General features: G+C 37.9%; 1 protein-coding gene across 3 annotated transcripts in view; it reads left to right on the top strand.

Moving 5' to 3' along the window:
* The window catches only part of BRIP1 (BRCA1 interacting protein C-terminal helicase 1), a 102,397-nt gene that overhangs the window by 3,967 nt on the left and 76,029 nt on the right, over positions 1 to 22,401 (top strand). For all 3 annotated transcript variants that reach the window (XR_002102995.1, XR_002102994.1, XM_019545673.1), the window contains exons 4-7: positions 1,278 to 1,405; positions 3,032 to 3,157; positions 19,577 to 19,864; positions 21,788 to 22,009. Coding sequence is in view for 1 of the 3 variants with exons in the window: in XM_019545673.1 (XP_019401218.1) it covers positions 1,278 to 1,405; positions 3,032 to 3,157; positions 19,577 to 19,864; positions 21,788 to 22,009 (764 nt within the window). In the remaining 2 variants the exon portion in view is untranslated. The remainder of the gene's footprint in view (positions 1 to 1,277; positions 1,406 to 3,031; positions 3,158 to 19,576; positions 19,865 to 21,787; positions 22,010 to 22,401) is intronic.

The following is a 22,401-nucleotide window of genomic DNA, read 5'->3' as shown; positions in this document are numbered from 1 at the left end:
AGTTGGAGCAGGGGCTGAGTCTGGCTCTGTTGATTTAAATGGCTATGGTTTTAGGATAGTACTGTAATTGTAGCATTTCCTGCTCCAGATCCTTAAGATGTGCATTTTGGTCAGTGGGATCAGAGCATATGGTTGTAACTTAAAGCTCGGCTGTAGGCAATAATGTGCTTAGGGTGAGAGCTACTGGTGTGGAGGTAGCCGCAGCAGTCAGTTGGTTTCTAACTGAACATGGTGCGGACGTGGCCATTGCAAAATTTCACAGTGGTGTCCAAGAAATGAATTTCTGGGACCATTTCCAGTGTTAGTTAGATGGAGGGGTGTAAGTTCCTGAAGTCCTGGTGAAATTTCTCTAGAAATTACTTCCTGTGCATCCATTCAATGAAGATATCGATGTGCCATAGGTTTGCCAGGGAGATGAGGGGACAGCTGTGGAGGAAGTGGACTTCAAAGTCCGTCCTAAAGTTTTTGGTGCACATGTGCCACGTGACAGTGCCATTCGTTTGTAGGTGTAAGGAGCCCCCAAATCTGAAATAGTTGTGTGTGAGGACAAAACGGAAGAGTATGATGAAAACAGTGTAGTTAGTTTCCATGTCTAGTCGTTTTTTTTTTTCCCCCTGTGGAAGACTTAATTCTGTACAATATTAAAGACATTCAGTCTGCCATTCTGTCCATGGATATCTTTTCTGCTTGTTCATCTCTTAGGAATTGCTCTGCCTTTCATATAATTTATTAAGAGAACATGGCTGTTTAATATTAGAAATTAATCTTTTTTGGGAGTGAAGTTGGTATTTGGCTTAATCTTCACTCCCAGCTGTATGCTTGTTCCATTAGCAAGAACTTGAACTGGACAAATTTTATGGAAGTTTGGAATTGATATCCACATAGGTTATTTAAAATGAGTGATTCTTATCACCTATGTATTACGTTGTCTCCAAAACATTTTGCAAGCATATTATTTTCTTTGTGTAGGTAGTTATGATTGGTTTTAGGAGGAAAATGGATAGTCAGTGAAACACTTGATATGCTACAGTTCTAGGGGGCCTCCCTTTAATCCAAGCACTTTTTTCTTTCAGCATAGTTGCAAAATGCTGAATTCTGTCTTTATTGTAAGGATGGTATATGGGTTTCAGAAATGGCTGCTGTTATATCCACTTATTGTCTGATTTCCTATTCCTGAAACTTGTTTATTTTTAGGTAAATTCCATGAATGGAAATGTTATTTGTATGTACTTATTACACTCATAGCAATAGTGTTGCTTTGTGTACTTCCCTTACAGAACACAATGCAAAAGCCACACTATCTTCAAAATTATCTGCGAAGAAACGGGCAACTTTACATGTAGATGAAAATGATGATTTTCAAGTAGACAGGAAAAGGATTCGCTCATTAGAAACTGAGCAGCAGGTGAGCAAAGTTTATTGGCAGTAAAATAATCCAGGCATAGCTGAAGTAGGCAGTCAAATATCAATCAACATTTCAGTGTAAAGCGTAGAGATTAGCTGGGTCATGTCACAGCCATAAATTAGGCTGTTACTTTTTTCCTTCATTTTTACTGTTGCTTGTTACAAAGGGGTCCATTGTTACATTAGATTATTCACAACAACATGTCATGGAGATGAATTACTTGGTACACAGTAGTACACGGAGAATTTAAACACTATTTCCCTCAAGCATACTCACCAACAGTTTTTGCTCTTAAAAGTTAAAACAAAGCAAAGAATTTGTAGGGTGGAAAATGTCATTCTACATGTGTGTTAAAAAATGTAAATTCTCATATATGCTTTGCAGCACCACTTGATACATGGCAAAATTAACTTGTCCCTAGCTTACTACATCAGATGTAATTTTTCTAAAATGTTTTTACAGGGGCTTTGTTGGAGTTATAAGAGCTTTAATAGAAGGTGCCAAATATATGGCCTGCAGGCTGTATTTGGCCCACAGGGCTTCTGCAAGGGCTTGGGGATTCAGAGGTGGGGTCTGCCATCAAATTTCATGACACAGAGGCCCACTGGGGACTCATTTTGGTGGCAGGCTATTCATATTATGGATGCTGCTGTTCTGTATCTGTACAGAAACTGTTCTTTACATATATTTGTCAGTACTTGTAACAGTAAAATGGGAAAGTATACAAGGAGAAGGAAATTCACTGAATCCTAACCATTGGTATCTGACATTTGGATGATACGTTATAAAAAATATTAGGCCAGTATTTTGTTTAAAAAAACCCCAACAAAGCAGCCCCTGAATGTAGTTGTGGATGATGTTTATTTTTATTTCATGTACTACACCGTGTTTTACTGGAGATTTCAACACTAGAATGTGTTGTAGCTCTTATGGATTATATATACTTTTTTTTTCTCTTGGTTTCCAAATTTTTGTCTTTTTAATGTAATAATCAGTGGGCCTGAAACTCTCTGAAGTGCCACATTCTCTTCAGCAGTCATTTCTTCTACTGAGGTATCATAGCAACTTTGTAATAACTTGTATGGTAATTTTCAACAACTTCCATTTGTACTGCAACCTGCTCTTCTTGGTCCACTATTGTATTGAGATCCTTTGTGCTAGTTCAGGCACCTACACCTAAAAACCCATTAAAACCAGTGGGACTCCAGTGAGATATCAAGATCACATTGAGAAACCAAGAGATGCTGGGGTGGTGTACTTCTAATTCACTGTTTTATCCAAGGGGCACTAAACAAAATGTTATTCCAAGAAGTCCGAAATAAAGCTTCTTCAGTTACTTCTCTTTTCCAGGACAGAATCATTTCTAAAAAGAGATCGCTTCATTTATGGTTTTGTTTTTGATATTCTTGATGTACAAATGTTACAGGAGCTTTTCTTAAATGTATTAATGTACATTAGGTGTGGTTAAATTGATGAATATTAACATAGCACTGAGTTGTTGAAACAGGCCCAGAGTGAAGAAGGTTATGGGCTAGAAAACCTTTGACCACTAGTTTAAATATCTAATTTAAGTTCACAACTTTTGCTAACTGTTGTGATTTTCAGTGTTGCATGTTATCTCAACAGATGAGAAAACGTAATAGTTTTGCAAAAGGAGTGCAGTTTGTTGATGCTTTAGAAGTTTATCAGCAGAAAAGAAATGGGGAACTCACTGTTCGTTTAGACAACGTTGCTTCTTTCTCTCAGAAAACGGTAAGTAGTAGCTCTTACATGACAATTCTTAGCCCGAGAGATGAAGACAAATTTTGTTGCTATGTAAAGCTGCTACATTAAATTGTATGTGAAAGGTCAGTTTGCAAACAGATTTCCAGGCACAGACTAACTCTGGCTGCATCATAATCTAGTACTTTTAAGTACTAACTCATCGGCCCCTGGCAGACATTACACTTAAGACATGATTAACCAGTTAATCACGTGTTAAGCAGTAACTTGGCGACACATTTGTTCAGTTAATGGGGTGATAAAACAGGGAACAAACCACAAAGTTATTGCATAAAATATGTTCAGTAACATTGTGGAGGGTAAATTGAATGCTGATCTGTTGAAATCAAGCGCTGTGGCTGGGAGTGCACTGGAGCCATGTTTACCCCCTCTACCAGCAATATGGCCCCGATCCCAAAGTCGCATCTTCTGCCATGCGTATGTGGCATAGCATAAGGTGTCACTTGGGATTGCAGATCAGATCCTATTGTACCTTTAATTGAATGTCTGCCAGTGGCCATCCAAAATACTGTCAGAAAGGACTGCAGGCAGAGTTTCTTGGTAAGACTGTGCATTGCTAGAATGCACTTTCCCCTTAGTCCGAGTAAATCTGTAGTTTCCTTAGGACAAAGCACAGAATTGGTTTGATATCCAGGTGTTGCTCCTTTAGCACAGAATTATAGAAAATGAGGGTTGGACGGAACCTCAGGAGGTCAGCTAGTCCAATCCCCTGCACAAAGCAGGACCATCTCCAACTAGATCATCCCAGCCAAGGCTTTGTCAAGCCAGGCCTTAAAGCTTCCAAGGCAAGAGATTCCACCACCTCTGTCTATAATCAGCTTGTTTTGGTATGTTTTGCTAAGAGCCACAGTTGTCTAAAAGTTAAAACTATTCCCTCTAACATTTTTATAAGTCTTTCCCCTATTGACTTCATATAGGGTTAGCTTGTAACTTTTGAAATCTTAGCAACTTCAGTTATGCATGGGTACAAGTAGCTTAATTTTCCAAGTCTTGATGTAATTCATGCCACAATTTAGAAAGCAGAAATGAACACTTTGCATAATCCTACATAGAAATCATATCCATATATTGTCAAATTCAAATTGTATATAAAAAAAATGCTGGTGTAACCTCATCGGGATCCACAACTGTGTTTTCTTGTATTTATTTGTCGTTTCGTATTGCTTTCATGGGTTCCTATCCTGGTAAGGGATCTCACTCTTGATACAAGTTCTGTGTCAGTAGAGAATTCTTTTGATGTCAGTGGGAGTCTGTGGAGTTGAACCTTTCTAAAACTGAGGCTGCGCTCCCATTCCTGGAAAGGTTCAACAAATCCCCTTCAAGGGATGAGAGAGTGACTAAGTAGTATATGTAACACTGATTACATGAATGACTGCTTTTATTTCTGTGCTGTAAATTAATGACCTCAAATTGTCAGTTAGTTGATAAATTAGGAAAAGTGATTTATTTATTTTTTTGCTTAATTTTCTGTAGGTAACTAATTAAAAACCAGTGACTGCACAGTGAAATAGCTTTTTCATTTAATCTGTGAGCAGGTGGTAAATGCACTCCATAAACCAGTTGAAGTATCAGTTAAACATGTAGAGTTATATGGATGATAACATTTGATAAAAACCTTTAGGCGATCTTTTTAAAAGGGGTCTGATTTCCAGAGTTAGGTGTACTTTTTGAAGATCACTTGTAAAAATGTAGACATTTATTTCCCCTGGCTGTTTTCCTTGATGGTGCACATTAACCACTGCGGTGTTTCTCATTTTCATAAACTATTGGACATTTAGAATCATTTAGGAAAAATATTTAAACCAGATAAATGATTTATTAGTAATCCATGTGCACTGGCTTGCAAACTACAAATCATTTCCATCCAAGCTGTAGATTTATTGACTAATTTAAAACCCGTCCATCAAAAATGGGGGGCCAGAGTCAGCTACTGTGACTCCACATCGGCACAGAATCTGGCCCAGCAATCAGTTTATAATTTTTTGACAGCATTTGACAGAATGTGTACAACATGTATAAATCTGTGTGCATTTAGCACAATGTCTAGTAGATTTATTAGATTACAGTGAGCATTATGGGAAAGCTTAATACCAGGACCATGGAAATCAACTGAGGTCTCTTAGGAGTTACAGGTTTTACTTTCTTCTCCATTCTTAGCTTTTGTGATGTATGCAATAAAAAAGAGAGAGTGCTATGTATTAACTTCTGTACCTTGAAAAGCGAAAAAAGTTACTGAATCAGGATTTGGAGATGATGTTTATAACAAGAATACAAAAGTGACAAAATCAGCAAGGAATTAAATGTTGAAAAGAAGATAGTGAAGATGGGGCAGAGTGAAACAAAAGTTGGGCATTGTGTTGACAACATTGAAGATGTAACATAACGTCACTTTGTGAACAAGGGAAGCAGACAGGCAGCATGCCGGGCTGTGTGTGGAGTTCCCTATTGGGAAGTTGCTGCAATTCTTGGTGCTTGCTCTTTGCTTCACCAAAAGCTAAATCAGGAGAGAAAGGAATATGAGGCATGTTCCTGCAGACATGATTCTAGGAAGTTGGATCACATCAGTAATACGTGGGGCTCCTGATGGGCTGCATATGAATGCTTGTCAGAGAACTATGACAGAATAATCACTGCCAGTGCTGAAAAGTAGATGAATAGGCAAGGACTGCATGGGTTCATCCAGCAAATATGAGAGGAGGATGGGATCTTTCCTTTGTGCTTTTCTGGGCTGGGGGTTCTTTTTTGCTTCCAAACATCCAAGGACACACTCCCATGACCATTTCCTTTTTCCCTTTCAAGTTGTTTCCATTTTATAAGCCTCTCTAGGGAATTAATCGTTTGGTTAGGATAAAGTATAGTGTTCTAGAAGCAGTGCGTACTCGTGTCCTGCAGAAGAATCCGTCTCTGGTTGGAAATGTGCCTGAGACTGACCAGCTGGATCCTCTCTTCTTTGCAGCGGTCCTTGGCTCTCTGTCAATACCATTCTTAATTTTTTTTTTTTATATCAGAGTTTTATTTTAACTGAATAGTGCTGGTGTCCAGCTTACTCCTGTCCTTATGAACCAAAAAACAAGCCAGCAATCATGATACTAATTGAAAATACTGGTAGTTAATGCTTTTCTTTTTTGACAAAAGAGAACCTGTACTTTGGTTCAGTTTAATGGGCAGTAAATTTTATTACTGTTTTGGAAAGCTTCATAAGTTTTCAAGTAGGATTTTAGATGCCTTATGACACTGAAATTCAGCTGATATTGTGAAATCTGAAGGCCAGTAGAGTGTGCTGTTGATTTTCAGATAAAAATTCTTTCTTGCTCTGTTGCCCTTCAGATTTTTTTGAGATGTTTACTGTGGAGGGGTTCACTAAAAATTGCAAGACAATTTAGGAATTTCAGAGCTTTTAACAGATAGTGATGGTAAATGCAGATTTATATTATTTCAGGAACATTTTGCATATAATTTTTAGAATAGTTTGGGACTTGAATTCATAATAAAACATGAATAAGCAAATAATCTGATTTTTACATCAGCAGGAAAGCTGTATTAGTTAGTAGCTGAGCTGTACCTTTTTGCCATCCTTGAGCCTCATCTTACAAACGTGGAAGCTCACTATGGGAACAGGTCCTGTGCCATCAATAAAGCAGCAAGACTTTGTTCCAGTTCAAAAATGAAATTAATTCAGAAATTTCCAATGGCCTAAGTTATGTAGGTCAGACTAGGGGATCACAGTGCTCTCTTCTGGCTTGCTAAGATCAGAAGCAAATTTTTGTCAAATTAGATCCATGTTTTGGCTGTGCTTTCCAGACTTGGGTAGAGTTGGGTAGCCTTACTCTAGGAGTTAACGAGACCTGGTAGATTATAATAGGGCATGTCCTAAAGACAGGAAAAGTACATTCAATAAAAAGAGAACAGGACATGTATATAGTATTCCTGGAGGGGAAAAAAAAAAAGCAGACTAACAAGTTGGTTTTATTGAATTTTCCGAGTTCTTAGGTTTCCAAGACCTAAGTCAGGAGTCTCAGATTTTAAAATTTCTTTTCAGCTTTGGTACTGAATAGCTTTTAAAAATGTTAATATTGTTCACCATTTTCACTTTGGATAACAAGCTTTGAAAGTTTTACTTTAGAGCTGTAAAGGCCGAGCAAAATGGAAGGAAAAAGGTACATGATGGATGAATGCCTTACACCAACTTTATTAGCAGAGAACAACATCATTAAGAGAGAAAATGAAGTAAAAATTAACCTGAAGAACAGGATGAGATGTCCTCCTCAAGTGTGTGCCTTTTTTGGGGGGGATGAAATACAGAAAAGATTTTGGGCATTAGTGATTCTGTGTTTTTGTTTTAGTACAGCTTTCTGCAAAAGTTGATTGGCTTTTCCTCTGCTTTTCTTCTTGTTCTTGTGGAACTTGCTAGTCAGAAATGAAAAATCAAATTTTGAAGCTGCCTGTAAGCATGCACTTGAGCTCAGGGTTTGAAAATATGCATATATTAAAACCTAGCTTCAGCTCTCTACTGCTCCTTGTTACAGCAGAATGAAATAGGTGAATGCTAATTTCCCCCCCATTATTTCTCACTACACTTTCAATATATTTTATCTTTCTGTTGAACTGATCCGACAAGGGCATATCTAGGTCTTTATTTTTTGCATGTGTGGGAAGAGTTGTATTCTCAGAAGTGTTTCTTGTTCCCAAAGGATGTGGAGAGAAACAGTTCCTGTCTTGTGTGATGTAGTAAAATAAATTAGAAGATACTTCTTCAAGACTTATTGACATGAGTTGTAGCAACTAGGCATGTATAAGGAGTAGCAAGCAGTCTGTCTCTCTAGAGATTGCCTTGCAATAATGCATATCTCTGGTGCTAGATTCTATAACTTGGGTAACGTGGGTGGTCTCTTAAAAATATTGGCACAAAATCAATGGAATATTTTAAGAGGCAAGCTAAGGAAATAGAAGTTCTTCCTTGATAAATATTATTTATTTATAGAGGACCATTGGCATTCACAGTGTCTTACAATTGTGCAATGTAACACTCACACATGGAACAGGATCTCCAAAGGGCTCAAAGTATAAAGGCGCAGGCCTTTATTTGACAAATTGAGGAGACATTACAGCATTCTCTGTAATGCTGTACATGTTAAATAAGTATCTACATCTATTACATACTTAAAAGCCTATGGAAACTGGAAGAACTGTTCTCATAACTATGTGTGTGTGTATACATACAGAAATGCTGCTTGGGAAGATCCCGATGATTATTTCACCAAGTGGTAACATAGATACACGTACTCTTCTATTTCTTTACGTTCAGGCAAGGAGGCATGGCATTAGAACCCTTGGAGCACTGTAAGGGAAAAAGCACAGTTGAGTGCTTCTAATAATGTACAGGCAAAATTATTGTGCAGTGAACCCTCTTTTCTGTTATGATATTTCAAGTTTATAAATTAATGTGAAGTCTGCAGAAAGGTAATTAAGTCCTGTTTAGGCTGCTGAGTAGCCAGTTGAAATACTCTTTGAATCACAGATGTTTTGCAGTACGGAATTCGGTAACACCTGCTTAGGGTAATTGTTTGGGTGGTTAATGCAATTGTGTTAATATTTCAAAATGGGTTAAGAAAGATACAGGTGTGTGGTTTGGGTTTTTTTAATTGAAGAGGAAATCTGCAGCTCCAATTTGGTTGCACAACAAGAAAATGTGGTTTATTTTTGGTTAACCACATTAATGCTTGTACGTGATGTTGTGTTTAACAGACTACCAATCAATTTGATTTAGAGCCCTGGGTATTTTAGTAGACCAGGATATCTTAACCTTTGGCTAAACTCTCCTTGCCCATCTCTATTATATTTTACCTGGTAGTTAGGACCCTGTGTCACACTAAAAAGACACGCCTGTGGTTAGCTAAGTGCCTGCTTGCCACAGTGTGGTCTGCCAGGTCTGACTGAGCAGAACCAAAAGAAAATTTTAGAAATGTAGTAGTCCGAAGAGGTAGATCACCCATTTTTGCCAATTCTAATGTTCGGTTTTTACATGTAAATTAAGTTGGGAGGCTGTATTTTTGCTCTGAGTTATGCTTGGGGTTCAGTCAGGTATGGTGGGTTTTAAGTACAGGTCGGCAGCTTATTAGACCATCAGAAAGTAAATGTCACTTGGTTATATCAAGCTTTTCATCATTTTAAGCTACAGGACAGCAGCATTTTCTGAGCGTTTCAAGAGCAGAAAATACCCTAGCCACCATTGCTTGGGTTGTGCTGTTTTCCTTTTGTGTCTCATTCTGGCAGAGGGAAAGGAAGGAGTTAGTCCTGTACAAGCACTAAGCACCCCTTTGTATTTCCACTCCTCAGCTGAAAGTCTGGGCTTAGACACAAGCACTGTTTTGCGTTCTAGATGTCAGTTCAAGAGCTTGTAGCCTATTTTCCTTCACTTCCACCCCTTGAATTTTCTGATAATAAGGCCCGTTGGGAAATCAGATTTGTGTAGAGCAGAGAAGCTGGAGAGAGAGAAGATTCACTATCTTATATTTCTCTTGTCTCTACAGCCTTCACAGATTGGGGGCCAGTCCTAGTTGACCATAATAATGAGAGGTAGTAATGTTTTTGTACAGCCAAGGAGACATCAATACACTTGTGATAGTGGGTATATTTTGTTCTTGTTTTCAGTTTAATAAGCTGAGGGAAAGGGGAACTAAATGACTTTTTTCCAAGACTCTGCAGGATTGATGTGGCAGTCAGAAAGAGAACCCAGACGTCATTATTTCTAGTTCTCCCAGCTTTAATAAATGGCACGGCAGCTTCTCAAAGGCCTTACATCTGGTAGCTGATGTAGCTGGCACTCAGGAGCCTCTCAGTGAAATGGGCTGGCAGAAGTCTCTGTGGAAACAGTGTGAAATACTCCCAGTTATCGTGGGGTGAACATGTGGACTCATAAGCACGTTCAGCAGCTACCTCATAAGCACATCAGCAGCCCAAGCATCAGCCCGATGGGTTTTGGAGTCGATCTAGACCCATCTTAAGGGAAGTGAAGAGCACTTTCCGTTGGCCAGCCCGCTGATGTGCTGATAGGTGCAAATTACCTATTTAAAAAAAAATACTTTCCCTTATTTTCTTTTTTCAGCATTGAAACAGTAAGAAAATGACATGTGCTCCGTAACAGGGTCTTGGCAATGGTCTTTCACATTTCTTTGTTTTGGCTTCTGGAGAGCATAGTGAGTCTGAAGATTTCCATTTGCCTCTCAAATCCCTGAATGCGGTCTAGCATAGAAGCTGTAAAAATACATGCTTTTCTAATTATAAAAGGAAAAATTAAGGTAAACTCCTAAATACAATGATTTCCCCTGATCCCACCAAAATATGTCTAGAGAAAATTTACAAGAGCATTCTCAGGTCATACTCTCACCTCATTTTGTCCTTTGTGTTGAAATACATTTCAGCTGGCAGTGAATCTAAAGCATGTACTGCTGCCCAGAAAGAGAGAGGGAGAAGTGAGAGCCATTTATCATGGCATAGTTACATTCTTCATCCTTACTGTTGTTGAGCTATACCTTGCTATATTCTTTTTAGGGTTTCATGTGCTTGCTATTTATAGTTACAATGTGCCTTCTATCAGCATCTCCTCACTGATCACTCTTTTTTTGGTAATGTTATATATTATACTCTTTGCTTTGCACTCTGAAGACATCATGTTATAGAAAAGGTCCAAGGACATGGAGAACTTCTAAAATTGCCACGTAGACTTCTTGCATGGTGTGAATATTCAAACAGTTCAAAAAGATTATGTAGTTAAGAAACTAGTCTGGTGTAGCCCAAGGAGGAGGTAAAATGTGAGAAGACAAATAAATACAGCTTTTTAAAAGTGGGAGAACACAAAGTTGATGGAAGCTGTGTACTTATTTAAATAGAACAATGTAAGGCCTTATCTACCTATACCAGACTAGGTAAAGCACAAAGTTCCCAAGGTACATTCCAGGCTTGACCAGCATAAAGTGCTTATGCCATTCTTTACTTTGATGAAACAAAATAAGCAATACCAGTTTAAATTACTTTATATTAGTATAGCTGCCTAATCACTGGCTTGTTTTACCTGAGTCATGCTGCTAAACAAAAGCACACATGCACATACACACAAGAGGGGGGCAAATACCCCTTGCCCTTCTGTGCAGCACTGTTTGCAGGACCAAGACAGGACTATAATGTAAGAATCTCAACCCTAATTTATTTTTTCCTTATGTTCCTTTGCTTAAATGCTTTCATTAATTCACATGAAACATTTGTAAACTTCATAGATTCTGCCTTTAGAATTGTTCTTAGCAGATTTAACATCTTAAAACGTGTCCTGAGTTTTATAGAAACGCATGAATAAAAAGGGGTTATGGCTCTGTGTTTTGTTTGTTTGTTTGTTTCACTTGCAGGCTCCAACCAGGATTGGCGCTGTGCTATGATCAGCACTGTGCAAATGACATGGCTCCATTTGCCATCCAACTGTAAAAACAAAGTATGAGATCTAATAGACAAGCACTGCCATCAGGATGATAGTTATATGTTAGATCATCATTTTCACCGTGTTAATCCAAGGGTTTTTCTTACACATTTTCTCCTCTCTTTCCACGTATGGAACACTTCTGTCCTTGTAGGCAGGCATTTTAATCAGCGAGCCTCATGGTCTCTCATTTGTGGGAGGACTTAAGTGTATTAGCTGGCGCTGGGTGAATCCTTAATCTGGTATCATCATTAGTTCAGTCCAACTTGAGTACAGATTTTACCGGTATTCTCTACAAATGTGTTTCCCATCTGTTTTGGAACTTTCTTGTCTGGATAAATCAGTAACTTGGCTAGCTGGTTGTTTTCTTTGTCAGTAAAAGAAAAGAAAAGCAATGCCGAATATCAAACTGCTTAATTGTTGTGGTGGTGGTGATGGCCAACTGAATCATACTGAGGAGAAAAGGCAGCTGTCAACTTTAACAGGAAGCCAAAAATTATTTTGCTTTGGCTGGGCATGCTTGCTACCCACTTCATTAACTATTGTTATGGGCCATATATTGAAGCATTAGTATTAAGCAGCTCCTTCCTTAATATTCTTATTTTCTTAAAGAAAACAAAATTAGGTGTTAAGTTATGGTTCTGGCTATTATATAACATAGAGGAAGAAGGCAAAAGACAATTGGGATGATTATGGGAACAGAATCTGAAATGATGCTATATATTTGTCAGTAATGGTATGTTGATTTTTTGTGTTCATTTAAAGTTTGTTCAGTAAAATCCAAGCAGTATACAAGGTGGTTTCCTTCTTAGGCCACAAACAGGCATTACATTTTCTGCTTGGAGTGCTTGTATGTTCCCCTTGTAGTTTGGTCTGGGAGAGGAGAGCAGCAGGGCAGTGCTCCCCACGCCTTCTCCAGACCAGAGACTTCCTGGTGTGGGGAGTGAGCTGCGGAGGGCAGGGGAACAGCAGCCACTGCTCCCTGCCTCTCTTCCAGCCCAGGGACTGCCACCAGGGCAGCAACAGCAGGGTTGGGAACTGGGCTCTGGGAGGCTGTCCTTAAGCCTGGTTTCAGGCCTTGCCGGCTTCCCCTTTACTGTCTGCACCACCCGGCTGGGTGGTGATGTCCAAGCCGTTGGGGCCAGGAACTGGGGCTGGGAAGGCTCTCTCCAGGGCAGCAGGGCAATGCTTCCTGCACTCATCCAGATCAGCAACTGCCTGGACTGGGGAATGGGCTGGGGGCTTTGCCCTGCTGCTCCACACTTCCCTCCCAGACCAGCCTATGGGAAGGGAGCAGTGGGGAAGCATGAGGACCCTTTCTCAGAAATTTCTACCAATAAAAATTGGATACCAGATTGTGGCCTTAGTCAGGATTAGTTGAGTGTTTGTGCCATTGACTATAACTGCACTTGGCTTTGATCCCTTTTGTTGCCTCGCTGTTGAAGAATGGGGAAAAGCGCTGTCCAGTGCTACATTAAAGACAAGCCTTCAGACACACAATACAGGCAGGAACTTCTTGCCCACGCAGCAGACTGTCCGTAGCCTCTGTCCGCCTTCGGCCTGCGAACCCCCATTTCTTCTTGGACTGCGGGTTCTTGTGAAACTGTGTCGTTCTAGTATAAATCTGGGCAAGAAATTATATCCTTGTGGTACTCCCTTGATTAATTCCGCTGAAGCAGAGACTTGAAGAAACTGGGGCAGCTGTGTTAAGGAATCCCCATTTATGCTAGGTAAAGAAGTAAACAGTAAATGGAGAGTAGTGTAACAAACACTTGGGGTATCAAAAAACGACTGTGAAAAGAATCTGTCTTAATGTGCTAGCCCATTGCAGTTTAACATATTGCTTACAACCTTCACAATAGAGTTTGAGTGACTTCAGTTACACATTCCAGGAGACTGGCAGTCTGTTACAATCAGAGTCCGGACTCTAGAGCAGGCTAATTTACCGCGATGGGATGAAGAAAGTTGTGGATTTGTATTACACACTCTCACCTGACACCGTATCCGATCCCTTACCTGCTGATTGACATCTTGAATGAGCTCTTTGAAGCAAGTTCCAGCTTAATTAAAACGTTTGCTTGGTTAGCAGTGATCTGTGAAAGCCTGTGATAAATATTGAATCGGGTTCACCTGCTGGTTACTGTGAGTGGATAAACAGCTGCTTTGTGCAGTTTAATCAAGAGACGGTAGCGGCAGAATACTGCTCCTTTTAAACAGAGCTTAAAAAGGAATAGTTGAAAAGCTCTAGTAATGTCACTTCTGATATCTTACTAGGGTGCACTTGTGCGAGATTTCACACAACAGGTATTCACCACTGTATCGCTCAGATGGCTTTGTAACCAACGCAATGTAGATGAAGATATCAGGAAACCCTCTTATCTCTTTGTGCTTCAAAGATCATAGCCTCAGTGTTTGTTTAGCCTTATTTTACACTCTGAACGTCTCAGTGTACTTGATTATCCTTTTATTATTCTGACTTTTGCATTCTTTACCATATAAATATTGATGTGATAGGCTGGCTTATCTTGGGCCCTGTCTGTGCAGAGCAGAGGAAATGCCACAGTGGATCAACTCACAGTTTATCCACTCCAGTATCTTGTCTTTGATGTGATTGGCATTAGATACTTCCAAGGAAGGTTCCTGGAGCCCTGCAGTATGGGGGGAAATTTTTCTCTTTCCCTGAATAAAAGCCTCAATCCTACCAGTTAAAAAATTAGCTAAATTTAAGCCCTGAAGCTTGTGGGGTTTTGTCCCCTACAAAAGTGTAAGTGCACTAATTCTGTTACAACTGGAAATTCTTGTTATCCATCTAAATGTCCAGTCCCTTTTAATCTCGATAAGTGAGATTTAACATTAGAGCGCAAACAAAAACAGTTGTCGCTCAGCTGTTTTTCATCCTAGTGTGGATGGACCTAAGCCTTGTTTTAATCGGATTGAAAGGAAGTCATCTTTGCTTTAGCCAGAGTTTTTCTACCAGAATTAAATCGCATGGTATTTTTAAACTGCTTGCATCACAATTTGGCCCTCTCCTTACAGGCTGGATGAAACAGTGACACAGATGGACCACGGTTGTATTTAACATCTACAGATAAACTTGGCTGTGCTCATACTGTGGGAGAGAACCTCATGTATAAATTAGGCATTGCTCGTAATCTTTCTTTAAAAAAACCTAACGTTCTTCTAATTTTGAGTAGCCTGAAAGTCATACAAATCTAGAGGGAGAGAGTACTGTGATACCTGAAAACTTGCTTATATCTGTTGTTAGTCCGATAAAAGATATCGCACACAAGAATACTGGCATCTTATATAGAAATGTGTTTCTTTATTGCAGGTGTTTTACCTGCTTTCTCAGTACCTGTTCTTTTGTCATACTTATCTAAAGAGTTGTGCAATATATATTTTTTCAATTCCAGATATATGTATAACTGAGGGAAATACTAGCAAAAGTATCTATTTAGATAAATGTGGAAATTAACTGAACTTTTATGGCTGCTGGACTGCATCCAGGCAGAGTTGCGGGGGGGCGTGATCCCTGCCTCTAGGAGTTTGCAGCTGAAGGAAGGTAAACTGTACAGTACAATTCAGTTCACAACCAACTCAACACTTGAGAGAGTGCTTTGATGGCAGTGTAAATCTAGCAAAAACTGAATGACCAGACTCCTAACCTAATCCTTTTGCTGACTCCCTGTGGACTACAGAGAAAAATTAACCTTGCAGTATGCCAGTAAGGTTACTGTACGTGGACTGTTAGGAAAATAAGTTTTTGTTGTATGGGTAATTCGTCTTAGCTCAACGTTTGTTACTTACACTGGAAGGAAAATTACAGATACTTTTATATATGCTTTAAAAGATTTTCAAATTTTATTGTAGCTTAGCAAGCACCTCCTTTTCTGATATGCAGATTTATACTTTCTATTGTAGTACTCCCAAGTGAATTATTTTATAACAGTTATCACTTTATAACAGTATAAAGTACACACCCTCCATAGTAATGGAAACTTCCAAATGACAAGAATCCATGCTATGTTGCAGCTAGAATGATTTAAAAACTGTCTTGTATGAAAATATGAAACCAAAAACATCACTGATAAAATGTTCGAATAACCAAGAGTTTCTTATCTGACCTTTATTTTTTTAAAAAACATCTCTGTCAGAGGCTCTGTGACTATAACTTAAGTAATCTTGCAAATAATTCACTACTTGGACCGCCCTTTCATCTGAACCTTGTCCTTTTATGTTTTATTTCCTAGGACATTGGTCAGTTTAGACTGGTTTTATTGTGTTTTATGTCATAAACTGGATGTTAGTTTATGGTCTATTTGGGACAAACTTAAAAACCTAGTCTGCTCATGTCCCCCCAAATAACTGTTTATCTAAACTCCATGGCAACTTTAGATTTTTTTTATTTCTAGAGGATTTTTTGGTCCTCAAGAACAGAAATATGAGATCTTATTTCTGGAAATCCATGCAACAATTTTATTTCTAAATGTAACGAAAAAAGTTTACGTCTTCATGTGCGGTATTCACAGTATATTCGTCCTTCAAGGATACTGCCCCAAACTTACCTTCCTCAAAGAAGATGAATTTTGTAGGCTTAAAGAAATTGATAAATAACGCTTTTTTTTTTTTAGTTAAAATTAGATGGAATCTGTTTTAACTTAAAAGAGGGCCTTATTAGAAAATAAGGGTGGAAAAATTCCAACATGAAAGCATGAAATTTTGTAGCTCTATGAATGTGGGTCATAAAATCATTCTGTATGAGTAGGGTTGGGGGGAGCAGCTTACATAAAAACACACGCTACATTTTGTTACTTTAAATTACCTATCAGACAAGTTATGAAAAATGGGAAAATTAGACTTTCTTGATGTGACAATGGCTAATCCAGAAGTACTTCAGATAACATTGGCTTTTTTAAATACTTCTGAAAGATCTTTCCTAAAAGGGGACTTTAAAATTAATTCTAACAGAGAAAGAGAAGTTTAAAAGGAGAAATTCCAATTTAATAAAACAAGTGAAACAAAGAGCTCAACTTTGTAACCATTTTCTTAATGTTTCTTTTCATTATACAGGACCTTTTTAAAGTTTTTTTGGCTGATGGCGTCTGCGGCCTTCAGAAATGTTATGACTACTGCGGGGCAGTTTTATACTTTTACTGGTTACTATAAAATCAGCCCAAGTTTACAACTTTCCTGATGTTGATTTTTCAGTAAAAGGTAACATTTGAAAGCTGCAGTAGTGGGTGAAGTGCTTCTTAAAGCCAGTATTATGCCAATTTCAAACCTTTTAAGAAAAACTTTTAAGGCCACCTGTAAAATACTGTAATTTATATACCCCCACACACGCATGCAGACACTGTACTTTTAATTTTACCTTTTAAATATTTTTAATGAAAGGACATGATTCTTTGATTTTTTTTTTTTTTTTTTTCTTCTTTTTTTTTAACCCTACCATTGAAGGAATTACCATTGTTGGCCTTCAATGCAGAGAATTTTAACTGACTTTTTGCTGTCCTCCTGAATGTATTAAAAAACAGGACAACTGGTATTTCTTTGCTTTGGGAAATTGTATTGTTCTGCATTTCTCTACTATTTATATTTAGTGAAACAGAGTTGCACTGTAGCTGAGGCCCAGCATTATCCTTTCATGAAGGATTAATGATATTACATCATATCTGGGAAAAAACTGAATTAAAGTGGAAAGGATAGGTATGTGCTTAAAAGCTGTGCACAGTAGGCAAAAGTAAACTGATTCTGTAGCTTAAAGTTACATTAATTCTCTTACTATGTTAATAAGTGTTATCATTATTTCAAAGAGCAAGATGGAATATAGACAGAAATATCATGATATAACTTGCATTCCAATTTTCTGTGCGAGTATAAACTGAGTCGGGTATTGCCGCATATGTAACATACACCACATGTCAGCTGTTTCCTGCTTCACTGTTGACAAGAGCCCCATTCATAACTTGTCTTTTTATCCTTTCGGTGAATAAGTAATTATTCAATATAGAAGGCAGGATATTTGGAACTGGCTATTTAATGTGGCAGCACACCGTAATGAAATCTGCTGTTACTGGCAACCTGAGAGGGGAATGTAACAATTCCAGCATGGGTGTAACTTTATCTGCTTTGACGGCCTGTTTATTTGGCACATCAGTGAACCTTTTATCCCAGTGAGTGACAGCTCCAGAAGGGTCACATTTACATCCATTCTATCGTGTATTGTAATATTTAATGGCGGACAAGGTTGAGTGGGACTGAGGGTAATTTGAACTTGGTTTTCCAGAGAGTGGAGGCTAAGAGACAGCTTGATCCCCAGTATTGTGGTGTAACACACGCCGTGACTTAGCATTTGTTTATGAAGGATAATCATACTGATTACAATTGAGAGGAAAAAATCTTTCAGCTGTAGTACTATCAAAGTAAAATTCAAGTATAAACTATTTTACAGTAGTCAGATATACTGGTTGATTGGTTTTGGTTTTTGACTGTAGGAGACACTTGTACAGATTTCTTTATACTTCCATTGTCCCCCTTCTACTGTCATCTTAATTATAAGATTCTTTGGTCGTCTTAGTAGTTTGTTTTTGGGAGAGGTTGGGACTATTAAGTTTCTCAGTAACAAAGTAATTAGAATAAAAAAATCAGCTGTCCTATTATACAAAACATTTTTTTCCACCATTCAGGTCTTACTTAAGAATTAGGGAACTCTACAGTGGCTGTTCCTTTGGTTCATCTCTAATTGGCTCATGGCATAATAGGATGATGGAGTATCACTAATGGAATATATGTTATGCATCTAATGCAACAAAATTTGATTTGCAGATGAAATAAAATTAAAACATAGCTCCCAGTATTTTAACTTGAGCATCTAGTCAGATCTCATTCCTACAAGGCTTGTGTCCTGCTCCAGCAGAGCTCTTAAGCACATGCTCAAATTTTTGTTTGTGAGAAATCCTTTTGACTTCACTTGCGTGACTCGGTTACTTAAGTGCTCTACTGGATTGGAGCCAAGTACTCAGCACCCTTTAAGATCAAGCCCTCAATGGAAAATTGATTTCCTTTAGCAGTCGAACAGTTTGTAGATACCTGTTCAAGTTAAAAGAAATAATAAATGTTTAGACCCCACACTATTGTTTCTCACTCTTTTGTTCTGCTGTGAAATGAAGAGTTACCATCCGAGTTGAAGGGCAGTATGTATCCCTTGCGTAAGATGTTCTGCCTCAGTTCTCAAGGCATGAGATCTCTTAACACCAGGTGTCCTGCATGACTTGGTATTGAACTGCTGTGTCTTTTCCCTGGATAATAATGATCTGTGTCATTGGTCAGTTCCCTCTGATTTGCCATACTTGATGGCAATAAAAATGAAACAGAAAGTTTTTCCTCTTGTTTTGTAAAACCTGAAATTCTGTTTCCTTTTCTGAAGCAACGCAATAAACTGATGAAAGTGGGTCCAGTGAAAGGTATCACAAAAATCCTTGCCACTGGAACCAAAGATGTGCTTCAAGTTTGGTACCGATGCGTTCGTTCACTTTAATAACTTCACTACAGAAGCATAGTAGCCTTTCGTTTCAATTAAAGCAGTAGCATGTTAAACTAAACAAATCTGTTACAGAGTATCAAAGAACGTTCTGAGAATGAGCAGTTGGCCGATTTGGTAATCACATAATTTTTTTACTTGTGACATACTGTCTTCTCTCTGATTTTCTTGTACTTTTCCCTTTTTGACTTAACACATTTAAAAACTATCTTTAGATTTTGTAATGCAACCTGTAATTTTAGTCCCTTCTTCACTGTCTCATACCTTGAACTTGTGGTTTAGTGGGATGTTTTGAACTATTCTAAAGGAAAACTTCTGAATAGTTCATGCAGAGATTTGGCATGTGCGCTTTGTCTTAAGTCTTATCTTGTTTTGGTTGCAGTCTCCCATCCTTTGCACTCAGTGTTCCTGTTCTTCAAAAGAAAGTGGTAAAGATGCTAGTAATACAAAGAAGAAGGAAAATGGAGGACAGCCACTCATCCCCAAAATATATTTTGGAACTCGAACGCACAAGCAAATAGCTCAGATTACTAGAGAGCTGCGAAGGACGGCATACTCTGGCACCCGTATGACAATTCTTTCTAGCCGGGATCATACTTGCATTCATCCGAGGGTGTCCAGTAGTGGCAACAGGAATGAAAAGTGTGTAGAGTTGCTGGAAGGAAAACATGTGAGTAGTTGTATTTCAGAAAACTAATATTCATTTAAAAACATTAGAACAAAGATTTATCTGTCTAGGTAGCCTGACTGAGTAAAATTGTAGGTTCTCAATGCCAGGCTGGTTGGAAGCCTTTTTGTAACACCTCAAAGATACAACACTTCAACTGATTCATTTTAGTTTAATTACGTTAGTCATTACTACATTTTGATTCGTATCATCAACATTTTAAAAGCATATGATGATGAATAATGTTTGCGCTTGACTGAATTTGAGAGATTAATTATAGCTGTAATAACACTTTTGCCTATACAAAATTTAGCTGGTTGTTTTTTTAAAAAAAAGGCATATTCTCATAATTATTAAATTACGTATTCATCCTAGTTTCTCTGTGTCTATTTATCCTGGGAAAAAAACAATAGGAAATGACCGATAGGAAAACTTTTTCTCAGCTGTCTGTATTCAGCATGGGAAAGCTTAAAAGCTATAAACAATTTTCCCCCTTTTTTGGTCAGCAGCACAGATGCAATCATCATAAAGGTAGGAAAATTCGTTGAGTGACAATGACAAAGTGTTCCATGAATATATAGCACGGAAAAGGCATCAATAATGTTGGTATATTTTTCTAAACTAGGTTTTTGTTGTTTTTCAGTGTGCAGCTCAGTTATCTAGCAATCTAAACTCATAAACAAAGAATTTTTCCCTTTTTTTCCCCTTCTCTTTTTTCTTTTTTTTCCCTCTCCAGTGTTCTTTCTTTTAAGACCTAAATTTTGTTTGTCTTTTGGACTTCAAGTTTATTTTTACTCAAGTGTAAGTGAACATTTGCTTTTCATGTTCTTGAGCCCTAAGGGTAAGTTGTAGTGGTAATGAGGGCCAATTACACTGTCACTCTAGGTGTCTGTGTTTACTAAGACCATATTACAGAAGTGAGTTGATAAATAGATAACTGACAATTTGTGAGAGAAAAAAGCACTAAGTGTGATAACACTTCAACTGACAACCTTCCCCTTAGGGTTGTGTTACAGTGTTAAAAAGGGATGAGTTTTCCTGTTCTGGTTATCAATCTTCATGTGCCCAGGCAGCATTAAATGCTGTCAAAGAATATCTTACTAGGAATCTGTTCTCCACTTGGTGCTTATTGTCAAATTATATACTATATTTTTAGTATGAGAAATATATTATTTAATTCATAGAAACTAAACTTATAATAAAAGAAGAAAAACAAAAAAGTGGCATTCAGGCTGATTAGAGCAGAAAAGTAAAGGGCACTTTATATCTTAAGAACAGCTCTGTTAATCGGTGTTAAATTTCCCAAGTCTCCCTGTACCTTGCAGGTGAGATTTGATCCATACATTTAGATTTGCCTGTCCACCTAACCCAAAAACCCCAGCAGAAGGACTGGTTTCAGAATCATGGATTTAGGAATAATTTTACCTTCACTGTTAAACAAACTGAAGTCCTCCTGAGCTGTTACCAAAGAGACTCGTGCACATGAACAGGCTAAAGTGGATTCTAATATTGATTAAAATTCATTAGATGCCTCTGGTTGGAAAAGTGATGATATGAGTGCGTTAATTTATTTGTGGTGAACCTAAATCTGTTGTGTTAATTTTTTATGCTATTTTTCCTGATTTTGAATCAACCATTGAGTTGACACTCCTGAAACAAATTTAAAGACTTCTTTGATTCCACTGGAGAAATATGCTTTACTCCTTTGCATTTGAGAGGTTATACTTTTGTTTCTGACATGTTATTTGTAACTAGAATCATTCAAAATAATAAGCAACACTTTCGAAGTATTTTTAAAGTGAAGTACAAATTTGCACGATGATGTTTTTAACAAAATATGTAAAAAAAAAAAAAAAAAAAAATGTTTTCACCATTGTTTTTATTATATTTGACTTGAAACTATTACTTACACATATCTACTTTTAGGGCAGCTCCTGTTCTTATTACCATAGTGTCCATAAATTAAGTGAACAACATACACTACAGTTTGTACATAAGACGTGTCAGGCTTGGGACATAGAAGAACTTGTGAGCCTGGGAAAGAAACTGCGGGCATGTCCCTATTTTGCAGCTCGAGAGCTCATGTCGGGGGCAGATATTGTATTTTGTCCTTACAACTACCTCCTAGACCCCCAAATAAGAGAGAGCGTAAGTATATTTGTAAGCAGACCTTTGTTTGTTGTATTAACTGAAGGTAAATGGAGATGAACAAAGAATATGACATCAAAGGGACACCGCCAACTTTAAAAAACCACCCTTCTATCTGAAATCCTTTCTAGTATTACATCTATCACCTAAATTAAAGAGATTAAAGAGTGTAGAAAAGAGGTGGTTTACAGTTTGTTTTGGGTTTTATTCTTAATCTGTATATACGATAATACCCCAGGTAACATTTAAGTAGAAGTTTTACTGGTTGTACATTTTAACCAGTTAATTGTATGAATTTTTCACATAGTAGAAAACAAGCGTTAAAAAAAAAAAAAAGGTTTATAATTTTGTTCTCATTCACACTGGGTTTTTCTGTCTAGCAGGAATGCCGA

Source organism: Crocodylus porosus, unplaced genomic scaffold (assembly GCF_001723895.1).
Source record: "Crocodylus porosus isolate Cpor-Errol unplaced genomic scaffold, CroPor_comp1, whole genome shotgun sequence".
In the NCBI taxonomy this organism is placed as follows: Eukaryota; Metazoa; Chordata; order Crocodylia; family Crocodylidae; genus Crocodylus; species Crocodylus porosus.
The sequence above is the reverse complement of the archived record's forward strand: the minus strand, read 5'-3'. Positions and strand labels throughout refer to the sequence as shown.